The sequence below is a fragment of the Rousettus aegyptiacus genome, unplaced genomic scaffold (genome assembly GCF_014176215.1).
Source record: "Rousettus aegyptiacus isolate mRouAeg1 unplaced genomic scaffold, mRouAeg1.p scaffold_m13_p_6, whole genome shotgun sequence".
Taxonomy (NCBI): domain Eukaryota; kingdom Metazoa; phylum Chordata; class Mammalia; order Chiroptera; family Pteropodidae; genus Rousettus; species Rousettus aegyptiacus.
The window spans coordinates 101,530,405-101,549,037 of record NW_023416309.1 but is presented as its reverse complement, the minus strand read 5'-3'; the positions used below and the strand labels follow the sequence as shown (position 1 = coordinate 101,549,037).

At 36.0% G+C, this 18,633-nt stretch overlaps 1 protein-coding gene and 1 pseudogene across 9 annotated transcripts in view; one reads left to right on the top strand and one right to left on the bottom strand.

Annotated features, from left to right (window-relative positions):
* Positions 1–18,633, top strand: part of LOC107508169 (leucine-rich repeat-containing protein 37A3) — a 49,075-nt gene that overhangs the window by 26,526 nt on the left and 3,916 nt on the right. For 4 of the 9 annotated variants that reach the window (XM_036222662.1, XM_016139816.2, XM_036222660.1 and 1 more), the window contains 5 exons: positions 2,058–2,129; positions 2,726–2,800; positions 10,530–10,648; positions 12,489–14,317; positions 14,723–14,827. In XM_036222662.1, coding sequence (XP_036078555.1) covers positions 2,058–2,129; positions 2,726–2,800; positions 10,530–10,648; positions 12,489–14,317; positions 14,723–14,827 — 2,200 coding nt within the window. Of the gene's footprint in view, positions 1–1,883; positions 1,941–2,057; positions 2,130–2,725; positions 2,801–10,529; positions 10,649–12,488; positions 14,318–14,722; positions 14,828–18,633 lie in introns of all 9 variants that reach the window. The other 5 variants (XM_016139817.2, XM_036222664.1, XM_036222663.1 and 2 more) reach the window with 2 other exon arrangements.
* Positions 15,683–15,801, bottom strand: LOC118604315 (annotated as a pseudogene).

Sequence of the window (18,633 nt, the reverse complement as noted above, 5' to 3'; positions counted from 1 at the left end):
ATGCTGTTATACATGCAATTGTTTTCTAATTTCAATTTTTTTGGATTGCTAGTGTATAGAAACACAGCGAATTTTTACATATTACTCTTATGTCCTGCAACCTTGCCAAACTCATTTATTAGTGCTAATTGGTTTTTTTTTTCTAGATTCCCAGGAATATATCTCATGGTCTTCCAGTTTCCCAGACTTATGTTGGAGCATTTCAAAGCCGTGGACATCTCAGCTTTTCCTTTTAAGTTTTTTGGTTAAGCTGTGTTTTGCCCCAACTATTACCCAGTATTTCAGCACTTGCCCTGTTAAAACATTTACCTGTATTTGTTTTCAAAAAATGCCCCCTGAGGAGAGGCTTTTAGCACTAGGCTACTCTCAGATCAAAGGCAAGCCTTTCAAGTAAGATATTCTAGGAACCACTAGACAGGTAAAATGACAATTCTTTGGGAATGAGCTTTTGAAGGAACTCTAGCTCCATTCTGCTCCCGCTGGTACAGGTGACGTGGGCTATATTTCAAGGTTTCTACTGCGGTGGAGAGCCAAAGGTCTAGGATACATTAAAGCAACATGGATCACTGTTCTTACAGAAATTAATCGTTTTTCTTGAATAAGTGTTCCCTGGATCGCTGCAAGCCTATTGGTTAAATTTCAGAGTTTAAAAAAGTTGATTCTGACAATTTTTGCCAGTTGTATTTATTTTGCTTTTTTGGGGATGAATTTTCAGATGTTCTTACTTCCCCATTTTTACTGATTTGCGTATGACCTGGTTTTAAATCTCTAAAGTCTCAATGACTGGAGGCTAATTAAATATTTAATCATGAGAGATGATTAAGGGAAAGGAATGAAAAGAAAATGTAATTCTCATAGAGGCTCTCCCAGATGAAATTTGAAAAGGTATTTCTATATTTGGTGGTCTTAAAATTTAGATTAAAGTAACAGTGATTTTAAACCCCTTTTCTCCGATTAAATATAAGCTTTGGAGTCAGAACTGAGTTTAAATTCCAGCTCTGATTCTTACTAGCTTGAGAACCTAAGATAAGTTATGTAACCTCTCTGTGCCTCAGTTTCCTCATTTGTAAAATGGGGTAATAATAATATCTAATGCATAAGGTTATTGTAAGGATTAAATGTGAAATGCTAATCACAGATGCCTGGCAGCCCAACAGATATTAACTATGATAGTTATCTTTATAATATTCTGCAAAAGTACATAATGATTCTTGAGTAAAAGCAGATTTTTTTTTTCTTTCTTTCTGTTTCTTTTTGTTTTTGTTTTATTTTGCTTGTTTAAAGAATTGAGAAAAAAATCAATTCCAGCATTTGGAATAAAAATTTGTGTCAAAAAAAAAAAACAAATTGGTTCATTTGATTGTTTTGTAAACAAAATGTTATTTATCTATTAAATAAATATTAATAAATGCCTAGTAAATGTATGTCTGGCACTATGTCAGGCACAGGGGCAGCAATGACAACGAAGTGTTGTCCCCGCCCTCAAGGAGCTGACAGTTTAAGAAACTGAGAAGTAAACAGGTGATTACATATAATATAACAAAAGCCGTGAAACAGGAATACACATGGGGATATGTCATGGGAGTATGGCTTTCACCAGTTCCTCTTGGATTTATCCCTTCTGTGGCTCCAAAGGCAAGGTCATATTTTTCTCTTTAATTGGGTGGTTCAAAACTATGGAATTTTAAAACTTTCTGGAGATGCAAGAAAAGCACCTTAAATTATAGAGGACACTCAAAATATTTCCTACAAAGCAGAAGCTTCCTATCAGCTTAGTCACCTTTAGGGTTTTCAATCTGAACAGTTGTTCAGCATATGTTTTTCTTTGCTATCCACTTTTTTTCTATTTTTTTCCTCTTTTTCTTTTCTACTTTATCGTCTAGAGACCCGGGTAGCTCCCAAAGGAAGAGTACTTTACGGATTCTAAGGGTGATTTATAGGTAAAGACAGAAAACGCTTTTTTTTTACCCTCAAGTTTTGTACCAAAAAAGATGATTATAAACTTTCATAACAGTTATTTAAAATGCAGATAATTTTAATTCTATTGCATTTTTCAGAATTCTCAATCGTAATCCTCTGGTAACCGTTGAAGATTCTTATCTTTTTAAATTGCCAGCATTAAAATATTTGTAAGTATTGTAATAATCTCGTGGTTCATGAGATTGTTCATGCTCTTTTTCACTTTTGCTAAAGATTACATATTTTGCATTTTGGCTAAAAATTCATAATTTAAATTTTAACTGGGTTACCAAATAAGAGTTATTGGCACAAAAAAATGATTAAGAAAGAATGTACATGGGCGAGAGAGCCAGCAGAGGGAGGAAGCAGTGTTGAAGAACACATACCAATATGGAACACGTAGATGGATGTAAAAATACCAGTTATTTCAGAAAGCAAAGAGGAATAAGTTGTACATTCTATATTTTTTAAAAAGAGTAATCGAGAAGTGGATGCAGTTGAGAATGAGAAGTAGGATAATGGTAAAAACAAAACGAAACAAAACAAAAAAAAAACTACTGTTTAGCACCAAAGTCATTAAATTGATGATGCAAATAAACTTTTTCAATAAGAGGTCTCTGAAATTACCATCTATGGCAAGTAATCTCTTGAGCTGGCTTGACAGCGAAGCCAGAATGGAACTAATCACATGTTGTTAAGTGTATTTTTAAGTATAGCATTTTTGTCTTTGGGTTTATGTCATACACGTCTGGGCTTTCTCCTTCAGAGACATGGGAACGACACAAGTGTCACTTTCAACAGTTGAAAGCATCCTCATGTTGACCCTTGAATTGGAAAAACTGTAAGTTGATTTTTTTTACATTTATTTTCATTTAGTTGTTTTTTTAGGTTTATTTTATTATTAATTCAGATTTATTGAGGTATAATTTTCATTTAATAAAATTCACCCTTTTTAAGTGTAAAGTTAAGTAAATTTTGAAAAATGTATAGTTATGTAACCACCACCACATTCGAGATGTGGAATACTTCTGTCACCCCCCAAGAGCCCCTCACATTCCTTTGTAGTCAATCCCTCCTCCTACCACCAGCCCTTGACAACCATCGATATGATTTTTGTCCCTATAGTTTTGCCTTTTCTGTAATATCTTATAAATTAAATCGTATAGAGTGTAGCCTTTTGTGTTCGGCTTCTTTCACTTAGCATGATCCTTTAGGGATTCATCCATGTCATTGTACCTATCAGTAGTTTATTCTTTTTTATTGCTGAGTAATATTCTGGCTGTGTGACCATACCAGTTTATTGGATATTGTGGATAAAGCTGCTAAAAACATTCACGTGTGTGAATATATGTTTTCATTTCTTTGGGGTAAAATACCTAAGGGTGGGATTGCTGCATCACATGCTCACTGCATATTTAACTTTTTCAGTAACTACTAAACTGTTTTCTAAAGTGGTTGTACCATCATGCATTCCTACCAACAGTATATGAGAGTTGTAATTGCTCCATATTTTCACCTAATTCCCGTAGTTCAGTTTTTAAAAAAATTTAGTCTCTGTAGTAGGTGGGTATTTGTATTTCATTGTGGTTTTAATTTACATTTCTCTAATAGCTGATGATGTTGAGTGTCTATGTGAAAATATCTTTTTCAATGAAGTGTCTATTCAAATCTAATTTTAGCATTTTATTTTATTATTAGTTTCAATTATACAGCACATTGGTTAGACATTTATATAGTTTACGAAACAATTCCCCCCGATTACCCTGTCGCCCCTCTGGCTCTACACAAAGCCATTATCTTACTGCTGACTGCGTTCTCTAAGCCGTGCTCACCATTCCCATGACCATCTCTCAACTACTAATTTGTACTTCTTTAACCCTCCAACCTCAAATTCATTTTTCAATTGGGCATTTATCTTATTACTTAGTTTTAAGAGTGCTTTATATAAGTCCTTTCAGGTCTATGTTTAGTAAATACCTTCTCCCAGGTTGTGTTTAGCAGTTTTTTTTTTCTTATGTGGTTTGTGCTTTTTTGTGTGTCTTACCTAAGAAATCTTTTATGAGATTTTTCTCCTAGATTTTCTTCCAGAAGTTGTCTAGTTACATTTAGGTCTATAATTCATTTTGGGTCGATTTTTTTATGTGGTGTAAAATAAGGATCAGGTTTCTTTTCAGTTTTTTTTTCTTTTTTTTACAGTCAAAAAATATTTCTCTAGGGCCCTATTGTGACAACTTGTTACAGAATTTACTGCATCTTAAATTGTGCCATCCCCCCTCCAATATGGTAGGCTAATAGAAACTTGCTATTATGCTAAGGCTAGGTGAAGGGGTTACATTAGATTAGCATGAGAAAGGGCTCTGCTCCAATTGCTTTTGATAGGTAAGCCTACTAATGACTGTCTTCATTCACTACATTGTCAAATCTATTGGTCACTGCTCTAGTCTCATCTTCCTCAGTCTCCCACAGCATCTGCCATTGTCAATCCCTCCCTTGTCAGCTAGATGGTTTCCTCTCTGGATGGATATTCAAAGTCATTCCTCTTTATAACTATAATACTATTACTGCACTGAAGAAATTAAATTCCTACACAGTAATATTATATAATAAAGAGTCGATATTCAGATTTTCCCAGTTGTCTCAATTATATCATTTTTAACAGCTTTTTGAGGTATAATTGACATACAATAATTTGTGTTGAGATACATATACACGTATATGTATATATATGTGTGTGTGTGTGTGTGTGTGTATACCATGAAGCCATCACCAAAATCAAAATATCTATCACCTTAAAAAGTTTCTTTGTGTCTCTTTGTAATTCTTCCTTCCCATTTCTCCCTGTGCTCCCCAGTCCCCATGCAACCATTGATCTGCTTTCGATTGCTATAAATTAGTTTGCATTTTCTAGAATTTTATATAAGTGGAATCATACAGAATCTATTTTCTAAATGGCTATGTTGTTCTGTATATCAATAATTCATTTATTTTTATTGCTGAATAGTATTCTATTATATGGAAATACCACAATTTATTCACCATTGATAGATATTTGAATTTTTCCAATTTTTAGCTATTACAAAGAAAGCTGCTATGAATGTTTGTGGATAGTCTTTTTATGGATATATACTTTTATTTCTCTTGGGTAAATACCCGGAAGGGGAATGGCTTGATCATATGGTAGGTAAATATTTAAGTTTTTAAAAAACTATTTTCCAAAGTGGTTGTACCATTTTACATCCCCACCAGCAGTGTATGAGAGTTTCGTTTTCTTCACACGTTTTCCAGCACTTGCTATGGTCAGTCTTTAATTTTACATTGTTTAATAGGTGTGTAGTTTTATCTCAGTGTAGTTTTAATTTGCATTTCTGAATGATTAATGATATCAAACATCTTGTGCTTATTTGCCATCATATGTCTTTGAATTTTTTATCTACATTTTTATTAAGTTTTGGTTCTTTATATATAAATGGAATTTATTCTGAAAACAAGTCCTATATTCAATATTTAATTTGCTAAGTATTTGCTCCCATCTGTGGCTTGTCTTTCCATTCTCTCAAGAGTTTCTTTTGTGGGGTTAAAATTCTTAATTTCGATGATGTCCAATTTATCCTTTATTTTTTTTATAGATTATGCTTTTGACATTATATCTAAGAAATGTTGCCTAATTCAAGATCCTAAAGGTTTTCTCTTATGTTTTCTTCTAGAAGGTTTATAGTTTTAGATTTTACATTTATATTTTTTAACCAATTTGAGTTAATTTCTATATGTTTGGATTAAAGGTCACTTTTTTTTTCCTAAGAAAAGTTTTATTAGAAGGGAAAGTGCACTTCCAGATGTGGAAGCAGGCCTGAGCAAGAGAAGCGTGGCTCAAAAGGCCTAAAGTTCACTTTTTAACATGTCGCTATCCAGTTGTTCCAACACTATTTGTTGAAAAACTACCCTTTCTCACTGAACTGCCTTTGAACCTGAAAATCAGTTGTCCATATCTCTCTATTCATGGACTTTCTATTCTGCTCCTTTGGTTTATTTGTCTATCACAATGTCTCGAAAGTGTAGCTTCAAAAGTTTTAAAATCGAATTGGTGTTAGTCCTCCAACTTTGTGCTTATTTTTTCAAAGTTGTTTTGGTTATTCTAGGAGCTTCACATTTCCATATGAATTTTAGAATTAAGTGGTCAATTTCTATGGAAAAGCCTGCTGGGATTTTGATCTACAAATCAGTTTGTAGATCCCACATCTTAATAATACTGAATCTTCTGATCCATGAACACATTATATCTCGCCATATACTTAGGTCTTCCTTAGTTTTTCCCAGCAATAGCTTGCACTGTCCAGTGTGCATGTCTTATATATCTTTTGTCAGATTTATTCCTAAGTGTTGTACACTTTTGATGCTATTATAGAGTATTTTTAAAACTTCAATTGACTTTACACATGAGTTGTGAGATAGTCCCTTGTCTTCAATTTTCGGGCACAGTTTGTGTAGAAAGGCCATTATTTCTTCCTTAAATGTTTGGTAGAATTCACCAGTGAAGACCTGTGGACTTAAAGCTTTCTTTACAGGAAGTTTTTAAACTACACGTTCAATTTCTTTAATAGTGCTATTTAAGATACATACTTATTCTTGAATAACCATTAGTAGTTTTGTCTTTCAAGAAATTTGTCCATTTCATCTTGAATTTATTGGCATAAAACATTATAATATTTTCTTATTATCCCTTTAATATCTGTAGACTATAGTCATATCACCCTGCTCGTTACTAATTTTGATAATCTGTGTCTTCTCTTGTCTTTTCTTGATCAATCTGGCTAGTTTATCAATTTTGTTAATCTTCTCTAAGAACCATTTTGTCGTTTCACTCATCTCTCTATTTTTGTTTTCCCTTTTATGAATTTCTGCTTTAATCTTTATTACATCCTTTCTTCTCCTTTATTTGTGATTAATTTGCTCTTTTTTGCATTTCTGAAGGTGGAAACATCCCACATGTTGACATCTTGTGATTTCAATTTCAATCACTTCAAAATAGTTTCTAATTTCCCTGTTGATTTCTTCTGTGACCCATAGGGTTACTTTTAATTTACAAACATTTGGAGATTTTTTTCCAGATTTGTTAATTTCTAATTTAATTCCACTGTGGTCAGAGACTGTATATTGAATGACTAATATCTTTTTTAATTTATTGAGTGATTTATGGTCAATAAATTCTAGTAACAGGCCAGAATATGGTCTATTTTGGTAAATGTTATGTGCCCACTTGAAAAACAAATGTGCATTTTTCTGATTTTGCATGGAGTATTCCATAACCGTCAATTAAGTCAAGTAGGTTGATAGTGTTGTTCAAGTGTTCTATATCCTTACTGATTTTCTACTTGTTCTTTCAGTTATTAAGAGAGATATATCAAAATATCCAACTACAGTTGTGGATTTGTTTGTTTCTCCTTGTCATTCTCATTTTTTCTTCATATATTTTGAAGCTCTATTATCAGGTACATAAATTTTTAGATTACGTCTTCTTCATTAATTGACCTTTTTACCTTGATGAAATAACCTTCTTTATCCCTGGAAATATTCTTTGCTTTGACATTGACTTTGTCTTATAGAAACAGAGCCACTCCAGCTTTCTTTTGATTAATATTAGCATAGCATGTTTTTATCCTTTTAACCTGTTTGTATCTTTCTATCGAAGATGGTTCTTATAGACAGTATATAGTTAGCTTTTGCTTTTTTATCCAGTGTGACGACTCTTTTAATTAGGGTGATTAGACCAGTCATATTTAATGTAATTATTGATGTGATTACATTTAAATCTACTGTCTTGCTATTTGTTTTCTATTTGTCCCACCTGTTTTTTGTTGTTGTTGTTGTTTCTTTTTTCCTCTTTTTCTTTCTGCTCTCTTGGATTGAGTACATTTTAGAAGTTTATTTTCTTTGTTTGCTAATTGGTTATAACTCAGGCTCTGTTATTTTAGCAGTTGCTTTATGGTTTATAGTGTACCTCTTTAGTTTATTATGGTCTATCTTCAAATGATATTATACAATTTCACAAATGTTCTTAGAACTTCGCAATAGTGTACTTCCATTTCTCCCCTCTTGGCCTTTGTGCTATTGTTTTCATACATTTTACTTTTGTTTGTGTTATAAACAGCATACTATATATTTTTTTTGTTTAAACAATTATCTTTAAAGATATTTAAATAATAAGAAAAATCTTATATATTTACCTAGGGAATTACCAATCCCAGTGTTCTTTAATCCTTTGTAATAATCTATGTTTCCATCTGGTAACTTTTTTCTTCTGCTGAAAAATACCTTCTGTAGCATTTCTTACAGTGCGCATGTACTAGTGGTAACTTCTGTCAGCTTTTGTATGTCTGAGAGTCTTTATTTTGCTTCTGTTTTTGAAAGATCTGGGTATAGAATTCTAGCTTGATCTTTGTTGGGTCCCCTTTCCCCCTTTACTACTTTAAAGATGTTCCTCTACGAAGATCTGGTTTACAAAGTTTCCAACAAGAAATCTACTGTAGTTGTTATCTCTGTTCCTCTGTATATAGTGTGTTTTTCCCCACTCTGGCTGCTTTTAAGATTTTCCCTTTATTGCTAGTTTTGAGTAATTCGATTATGATGTACCTTGATTAGTTTTGTCCATATTTCTTATGCTTGGAGTTCATTGACCTTCTTGGATTTGTGGGTTTATAGTGTTTACCAATTTGGAAATTTGAGGGGTATTATTTCTTCAATTTTTTGATTCCTCTCCTTCATGGACTCTTAGTACACATATATTAAGCATTTGAAGTTGTTGCACAACTTACTGATGCTCTGTTATTGTTTCTTTTGTTTCTCTTCATGTTTTATTTTGGATAGTTTCTATTGCTCTGCCTTAAATTCAGTGACCTTTTCTTCTGCAGTGTCTAATCTGCCATTAATCCCATTCAGTGTTTTCTTCATTTAGACACTGTAGTTTTTAATCTCGGGCTTGTAGGAACAGGCGCGATTCCTAAACGTGTGTCATATCCAGTTGTTCTTGTCTCTAATCCTTTAACGTAGTTGTTTGTCTAGTCAGTACTTTGTTGAATACTTAAACAATCCCTCTGCATAATAGCCCTAGAGTTCTTGTCTGTGCACCTCTTTTCTTTCTAGTACTCTGCTTTGTAAACTCTAGTCACCTTGTTTCCCCATACTCTTTAGGGAGTCCACCATTTCTGCCTAGGTTTTTTCTTCCTTGCATCATAGTCTATAAATTCAAAGCAGTAAGCTAGAGCAATCATGGGGCTCACTTCATTTATTTACATCTCTTGGGGATTACTGTTCTTCATTGCCTGAGGTCCAGTTTCTTGAAAACGGTTGTTTCATATATTTGTCAGTTTTTTTCATTGTTTCAGGTAGAAAGTTAAATTGGTCCCAGTTGCTCCATCTTGTCCAGAAGCCAATAATAGTCTTTAAATCTGTTTTGCTTTGATACAGGATCCAATCAAAAAGCAGATATCACATGTCATGTCTTTGTTTCCTTTTGCCTAAAACATTTTTTTACCCCTTTTTTTGGTCATCTTGACATTGACACTTTTGAAGAATCTCAGACAGTTGTCTTTAAATTGTCTCACAATCTGGATTTGTCTGTATCCTCATGATTATGTTCAAGGTAAATATTTTTGGGAAGAAGACCGCATAGGTGATATATCCTTCCTACCTCATCACTTCAGGTGGCCCATAATGATAAGTTTGATCACTTGATTAAGGTGGCATCTTCCAGATCTCTCCATTGTAAAGTTATTTTTTCCCTGGGTAATTGATAAGTAATCTGTGGGACGATACTTTGAAATCAGTGAAGATTCTACTCTCAACTTTTTACTCAACTGTGCATCAGTAAATCCTTGTCGAAATTAATTATTACGTCAATGGTTGCAAACTGACACTTTTTTCTAATTCTAGCATTCCTTCTACATTTATTAGCTGGCATTATTTCATAAATAATAGCCCCCCTTTTCTTTTTGAGTATCATTATGAACTCCTGGGCTCTTCTTTAAATTAATTATGTTATACCTTATCATCATCATTCTTTTGACTGTTCAGATTGCCCACATTTGGCCAATGCAATCTGTTATGTTTAACTATACAACAATTTGTATGCCCAGAGTAATTTCTAATATATATTTCTAATATATTTACCACATATAATTAGGAATTAAGAACGGGACCCCATAAGTGAGAGACTTATTCAGCCTCTTCTTAGAAGTCTTCCTCCTTCCTGTTTATCCTCAACCCAAAGAGAGACATTTGGGTTGGGAGAACTTCTGAATTAAACGTCAGATCCATGTCATCCAATTCTAATCTTTATCATCTTTGTCCTAGGAATACCATACCTACTGCCATCCTTCTGTTGAGCACCCTTGTCCTCTTCTCTATTTATTTATACCATTCAAGAGCAGCAAATGGCCAACTGTTCCCTACCCAACTGTCCAGGCCATATACCCCAAGAATTCCTTTTTATGTAGCCCTGTGGTAGCCTTCACCTACCTCTTCTACCTACTCAAGTGACTCCTTTTCCTCTAATTTCTCTGTGTTTCCACTTACAGGATCTTACCTACTCATGTGGCCTGCTGCCTCTGCAAATTTAAAAACAGTATTGAGGTTGTCTGCAAGACAGTCAAACTGCATTGTGACACTGAGTGTCTGACAAACACCTCATATTGTGGTGAGTCTGAATTGCCTGATGATAACTTTTTAAACTGTTATTTGTTTTAATTTTTTATTTTTAATCAATGATGATACATTTTTAAACGAATAATGTAACCACATTATTTTTATTCATTCAGAGTTTGACTCCCTAAATTTCTAAGAACTCCCTTGCTGAAAGTCATATTAAAGAACAAGAGAAAGGAATGGAAAAGGGAAAGGAATTAACATTCATGGCCATATATTTTGCATTGTCCTCTCTGCTTGGTGCTTTACGTCTAAATGAGAACTTACTCATATAGTGCATCACAGTTTATAAACTGATTTTATATGCATTAGGTCTCAAGTGCCCTTTCACTTCTAAGACAGATATAGATGCATTTTTATTTAATTTATTTTTGTAATTTTATTAAAAGAGTACAAGTGATACTGTTTTATAAAAGTTTTATTTGGAACCTGAGAATTTCTGGTTCCAACACCAGAAGCTGCTGTCCAGTTTTTTGAATGGATAGGAGGGCTCTTGTATTCTCAGACTAACTCTGAGGCTCAAGATTTTCTACCCACAAAACCCTTGGGTAAGTAGTTTTCTATATATTAAGGTCATTGGCACTGACTTGATAACTTCCAAAATGTGCTTTCATGCCCAGATAGCTTGAATGCCGGTCTCTGTCAGTGATCTGGGGCGCATCATAAATAATAACACTTTGCTACTTATAAAAAGACAGTATTGCTCTTTTTTCAAAACAATTTTTTTTTTTTTTTACCATTTATATTACTCCCTTCTCCTCCAGAGGTAGGCAGGACAGGCATTTTAATCTCCTTTTATAGATGAGTAAAAACAAGATCAGAAGTGTTAAGTCCTATAGCCTAGTGCCTAGATCTCCTGCTTCCGGTTTTGGGCTCTCCGCAAGCCTATGCTCCTGCTTTCTCGGGACCCTTACCTCCTCCTCTGACCCTTAGCACCAACAACATTACTTTTAATTCTTCTGGAAAAGAAACCTAGCTATATAGTGATATACTCGACCTTTATATAATCGGAAGCTGTGGATGGTTCTCCAAGTAAAGCTGAAAATATAAGAAATGAAAGAAAAGTAGACATCTGACAAAAGTTGCTTTTTCTATTATGCATTTTAGGACCTCCAGTATTATTCCATAGATTTATTGAACATGCCACATTGGCATACAACCTGGTAAATCTCTTAACCTACATCCCAGATGCCTGCCCAAATTTAGGCAAAGAGCGAGGGTAGACATAGTGTTTTTTTCTGTATAGAGTCTTCTGTTATGGGGGCTGGGATATGTGGGAGCAGAAACCAAGCAAAGGAATCAGCAGATAAGTGGAAAAGGGCATGTCCAGATGAGGAGCTGTTAGCAGTGGATATTGTCGTGGTCATCTAGGATGGGGCCAAGAACACAAGCATGCCAAAGAGGTAGAGAGAGGAAGCCTCATGCTCTCTTTGCATCCGAGGGGCAGGACAGAGTGGCCTATGTAAGTGTGAAGAGTCACACTAGGTCTGCAGAAAGTCTAACTGAGAGGGGTCTTCCAGCCTTGGCTTTTCTTGAGTATCAGGCAGTTGGCCTTTGGGGACCAATGGAATAATCCTAAATGTAATTATTGTATTTCACACTATGGAATATTCTGAGTAGATAGCCACTTTTTCAAAATATATCTTTCTCTCCTTTTGTTGTGTTGCCAGTCATAGATAGGTTTAAGTTTGGGTTTATTTTTCTCCTCTTTAAATGGCACTCAAAAGTTTGCTGATTCCTAATTGATTTGACTGGGATATATGACTGCGGACTAACAAAAAACTGTCCTATCAGTCTTTCATTTTCAAAAGTGGTCTTTTCTTTTTTGACAGATGAAGAAATAGCCATAGGGAACGCAGAAGGGTCATTCATGAAGGTGTTACAAGCGCGGAAGAAGAACACCAGCACTGAGCTGATCATTGAGCCAGAGAAGGCGTCCTCAGACAAAAACGGCGTCAGTTTGTCTGGCTTCATGAACGAGCAGCTAGACTTTAATGATGAGAGTGATGTCATCAGCGCACTAAATTACATACTGCCTTATTTCTCAGAGGGAAATCTAGAAGATGTAGAATCGATATTATTACCATTCATTAAACTCCTTTTTTCAAATGTACAGGAGGGAGATATGCCCTTGAGTCTTTTGAAGAACAACACAAAGGACTCTTCTCTTAAACCTGAATCCGACAATTCAACTTACAAAAATAAATTAAGAAAACTCTATTTTCTGGAAAATTTGTTAGATGCAGAAATTCAAGAAAAAATTGATGAGGTTAAAAAGAAAGAAAAAACTGCCATGCTTATAAATTCCAACCGTTTAGGCCCCAAATTTAAACGCCAAATCTTTCGGAAGAAAAAATTGAATACTAACCAGCCACAAGAAAACAGCTTAGCAGAGACTCAGAGTGTCAGGAGACGGCTGCTGAGAGTGAACAGGGTCCTCGAGGACCCAAGGGGCATACAGAAAAGGCACTTCAAAGAAGTGGGAGATCAGAGCATCAGGAGGAAACAGAATGCCCGGCCAATTGTGGAGAACACGGTCAAAGAAAGAAGACTCAGGAGGCCATCCCCAAGGGAGCTGGAATATCTTCACATGGTGCACAGGCCCAGGAAATTGGTGGAAAACTCCTTCAACACAGAGCCTTCATTCATAAACAAACATAAGGCAGCAGTTTCTTCTTTCCTGAAACAATACTCACTGGGCAGTCCTTCGGACTCCACCTATCCAGAATCCCTATCTGCGGCTAAAAACAGATCAAAAGACTTCAGCTACCCTATTTTTATTTTAGAAAATGCAAATGCTAGAGTTAGAAATATGAAGGCTTCTGAACTAATCTCACATGCCAGAAAGAAACACCGCTTTCACAAAAGTCGCTCTCATGTGATCCAGAAAACACCCAAGCCCAAGACGAGTCGAAAGTTCAGAAAGGAAGGTTCACTCAATAGACTGATGCTTGCAAAGAGGCCTCTGTTCTCTGCAGTGAAGAGCCTCATAAATTCCCCTGCACGAGAGTCTTTTTCATCTTCAGAAGAACTGACATCTCAGGAAAATCCAGATGTTTTTTCTTTTTCAGAAACTGCTACAGAAAATGCTACTGCAGAAAACAGAACTGCAGAAAACAGAACTGAACAAACTGTTTTTGAAGAAAATATTCCTTTGGGAAATATTACTGTGCCAGAAGAAATGATCCCTAAAGCCTCTGACCATGAGAATGTTTCCTCGGCAGATTCTGCTGTTACTGCCGACAACTTAATGCCAACTGTTAAACAAACCAATGAAACACAGTGGGAATACCACAATGCGGCCACCGATGTACCCTCCACGGCCCAAGGCTTCACTTTTCCATTTTTCTCATCCCCAGGTGATCAGTTTGAAACTCAGCTAAACCAGCAGCTACGGTCCCTCATCCCCAACAACGATGTGAGAAAGCTCATTTCTCATGTTATCCGCACTTTGAAAATGGACTGCTCTGAGGTCACTGTGCAACTGGCCTGTGCCAAGCTCATCTCCAGAACAGGCCTCCTGATGAAGCTTCTCAGTGAACAGCAAGAAGTAAAAGTGGCCAAGGCAGAGTGGGATACGGATCAGTGGAAAAACGAGAACTATATCAATGAGAGCACAGAAGCCCAGCCTGAACAGAAGGGAGGGCAGGAGTTACGCGAGGTGAGGACAGCTCCTGAAACATGGAACCTGGGCTGTAAGTCAGTTTAGGACAAGAACCAGGGGTGCCTTGTCTGTGTCTTGTCTTGCCATATAACTTTGGCTAAGACAGCAATCTCCCGCTTTGTTCATTTAGAGAATTGTGCCACTATTCCTAGGGTAGACAAAAAGAACCTGACACACAAGATAAATAAATTGTAGAAGAAACTGCTAATGATAAGATTGTATAACACACTAGATTTGGTATGTTCTTTAAGAACCTATAAGCTGCTCACCTGAAAGAGTAGGGCTTTAGAACAGTAGTTTAGGAATGGTTAGCTATTGTTTAGAATAAGATTAGAAATAGTTTTCATCCTTTCCATCTCTTTATTTTTTAAAATATTATTATTTCTTTTATTTATTTTTTAGCTCACAAAAGAAGTTCCAGGATATGGCTACAACAACAAACTCATCCTGGCAATATCTGTGACTGTAGTGGTGATGATTTTGATTATAATTTTCTGTCTCATTGAGGTAAGACAACAGTTAATTCAGGTTTCCAAAATATATTCTGTCTTTATAATAGATTCAGAACCTACAAACTGAAAATTAAAGCCATTTCCCACCTACTGCTACTTAATAGTCCTCTTCAGTCATGAGGACTGAGATATGCTTTGTTCTTTTATTGCAAATTACATTCCAGGAATTTTTGAAGGAACCCTTCTCCCCGAGAGCTCTGTGGAATTAAAACCAAAATAACAAGCCATTGGACTATTTTGAGAAGTTAAATGTAACGGGCCAAAGTTGACATGATAGCAAAATTTCTTCAACTCAGAATGACGTTGATTTGACATAGACACAAGTCACTCTCTTTTTAGCACTGATTTCTTTCCTTGTTGGCTTAAATGAGGAGAGAGAGAGTTAATCTCCATCTTCATGGAGCTATACCACCCTGGGAGGAAGGACATGGCGAGAAGATAAAAAGTCATCTTGTCAATTCACTAGATTTACTTAGCTTTCTTCTCCGGTGTGTGAGGCATTGGGTAAGTAGGTTTAGTTAAAACACTGCAGCCTAAATCCTGCATCAGGCTACTCTAAAGCATGTCATATTTATAGCCACCTGTTCCTGCAGCTTTCCTGTGTACCTTTTGTTCAATTACATAATGGTTTATTTTCCCAACAGCCAGATGCTAACATTAAAAGACTGATTTAATGAGCTGGCAATCTTGACTCTACCTACCATTCCAATCTAATTCACCTTATTTACCTTTTGTATTGTCACGGCAGCCCGCCTTCCACTACAGCCGAGGCAGCCTCTCACAACCTAGCCGCACCATGCCCATTTCCACTTTGTTTGTTTGTTTGTGTGTGTGTTTGTTTGTTTTTAAGCACCTATGGCACCTGGTATTCCTAGGTGGTCTCCCATCCAAATACTAACCAGGCCCAACCCTGCTTAGCTTCCGAGAACAGATGAAATCGGGTGCGTTCAGGGTCGCGTGGCCATAGACGCCCCTTTCTACTTTTGTCTGTGCCTTTGCCCATCTAAAATTCTTTTATTTTGCTCTGCCTGTGGAAGTCCTATGAATCTCACAAAAATCGAATCAAGTCATCTTTCTTCATAGAGCCTTTCCTGAATATTCCAGCCCTCCTGGTCCTCACACCTCTGTGAGATTTGTCAATAGGGGCAATAGTGAGAACTTAAAGTCCTCCCCCCGAGAACTTAAAAATATAATAAACAGTTTTTTAAAAGGCTCTCCAAGAGAGAAATACCAAGGTCAACACGCCGTGAAGCGCAACACAGATGGCTTCATGTTCTATCAAACTTGAATAAAGTCTGGCTAAATGTACTGATCGCCAAAGAGAAACGTGTCTATCTGCAGGAGGGTTGGTCAGTAGTAAAAGCATAGAAAAAGTGAAGAAGACACCAACATGGATGCTGCCCACCCTGGCATTGCCCAAGAGTAGAGATGGCACCTCAGGCAGCAGGTGTAGCGAGTCAGGCCCACTAGGCAGGCTGTGCCTGTTGGGGAGATTCATGGATCCAGCTATCTCAGTCCTTTCCATGACACATTGGGATTGATTGGTTCCTTCTGTTCTAATTCTCTTCTCACCAAGTAGCCTTCTAATTGTGCTTTACTGCACCACAGTGACCTAGCTCTACAGAACGTAATTCCCTGATCATGTAGACAGATGCTGTCTTTGGAATAGATGTAATTCTCCTTGTCAGGTCACAGTCTGTGTTCTGATTTTTGGTCAATCCTATGGTATTGGTAAGGTGAGACTGCCCCAATGGGAAGGAGTTGGGGACTAGCATGGCGTCACCTTGCCAAGATCTCTGGGAAGACAGTCATTGGCCGTTGCCCAGACAATGCCCTCTACATCTCCAAGTGGCATGTGGCCTTTTGCTTTTTTGGAATTCCTATAAATGCCTACACTGCTTTTAATTTCTATGTAGTTTAATCTTGCATTTGTGTTTATGTGGCTTAATTATTTCTTTTAGCCACTTAGATGTTTTTACTCTAGTAGACAGTAATGGTGTTCAAAGGAAGGGAGATGAGGCGTTATGTCAACTCCACAATGAGGAGTAATACTACCTGATATATATTTGAAGTAGCAGGCGGAGTTCGGCAATTGACAGACCCATGTGTTCCTAAGACTTTTAGAACCTTTCAATATTTTAATCAGTGGAAGAAAATAAATAAATGGTAATAGCATGAGAGGCAAATAACAGATCTCTGTTTCTCACTTTAAACAAACATATTTACATAAATGTAAAAAAAGGTAAAAAAAAAAAAAAGAAAAAGAAAAATCCCATAAAAGTATTAGAAGAAATGAGAAGCAATCTTTTTATAGTCTTGTGGTGGATAAGAGTTTTCTGAGCCTGATACCACAGGCAGAACCCTTTGATAGATTTGATCACCTTGTCTGTGACACCATAAGCAAACTTAGCACTGGTTTATGCCAAGCATAGGGTGAAGAGTTTTCCATATATTATCTGATTCAATCCCTACATCCTGTGAGGACGATATTCCCACCTTCTTTCATAGATGAAGGAGATCAACTTAAAGCCCCAGTGGCAGAACTCAGTTTCACCTGACTGCAAAGCCTGTGCCCCTTACTTCACTGCTCTGTCTCCTTAAAGATCAAAACACTGGGGGGTATTCGAAACACTGAAATTCAGTAAAATCCATTGAAAGGATTGTTATGTTTAATATGAAAGAGAGTTTTGTATATCAATAGGAAGAAGACACAATTAAGGGGAGGAGGGGGCAAAGGCTGTGAATGTCGACAGTCTATCAGCATATCTGCCTGTCCCTTCCTAGTGGCTTATGGGGTGTGGGTTTTGTTAGCGAGGCTTTTGTTACCTCGTGGTATAAACATAGCTTCTGTTAGTTTTTCTCATAACAACTTTCATAACATTTGTTGTTATTTACAATTTTTAATCCATCTAGAATTTGTTTTATTTGTTTTTGGTATAGTTGAGGAAAGGGACTCTAACTTTCTTCTGCTTCACCAGATCCAATTGTTTTAAAATTTTTCAGTAAATGGCTCATTCTTTCTTCACCAATCTAAAATACTGTCTTTATCTGGACTCTATTCTATTGATCCAGTTATCTTATCCTGTACCAGTGTCAGTATCATACTACATAATTCCAGTTGCTTTAGAACATATTTTGATATTTGGTACGGTAAGCCCCTGCTCTTTCATCTTCTTTTTCATAGATTTCATAGCTATTCTTGCATATTTTTTCTACCAAATGTCAGCTGGCCAGTTTTTGTTAAAAAACTATCTTGGGATTTGAATATGGTTGATTGCATTGATTTGTAGGTTAATCTTTATAACATTCTAGGAACACAGTATCTCATGTCAGGTATTGATTTATTAATGTCTTTCAGTAGAGTTTTTATGTTTTCATCACATAGATCATGCACATTTTGTTTGTGGTATATAGGAAAGCTGTTGAGGTTTGCACGTTGATCTCTTGACTTTGTATCTAACCATCTTACTGAATTCTCATGTTACTTTCAATAAAATTTTAGTAATTCTTTTGGGCTTTTTAGGTTGTCAGTCATTTCATATGCAAATATGTTTTGTCTCTTCCTTTCCAATATTTCATTTTTTTAAAAAAATTAAATTGATTAGGATCTCAACAATGATGAAGAGTAGGAGTAGTGAAGGACATCCTACTCTTGTTCTCGACTTTCAAACAACACGGCTGTTTAGGTTTCTGGTAGATACTTTTATTTTCTTTTACTAGGAGTTTTTATTAGGAATTATCTATCTGTTGAATGTTATCCAATACAGTCAATAAAATGCCTTGCCAGCTGCATCCAAGGTC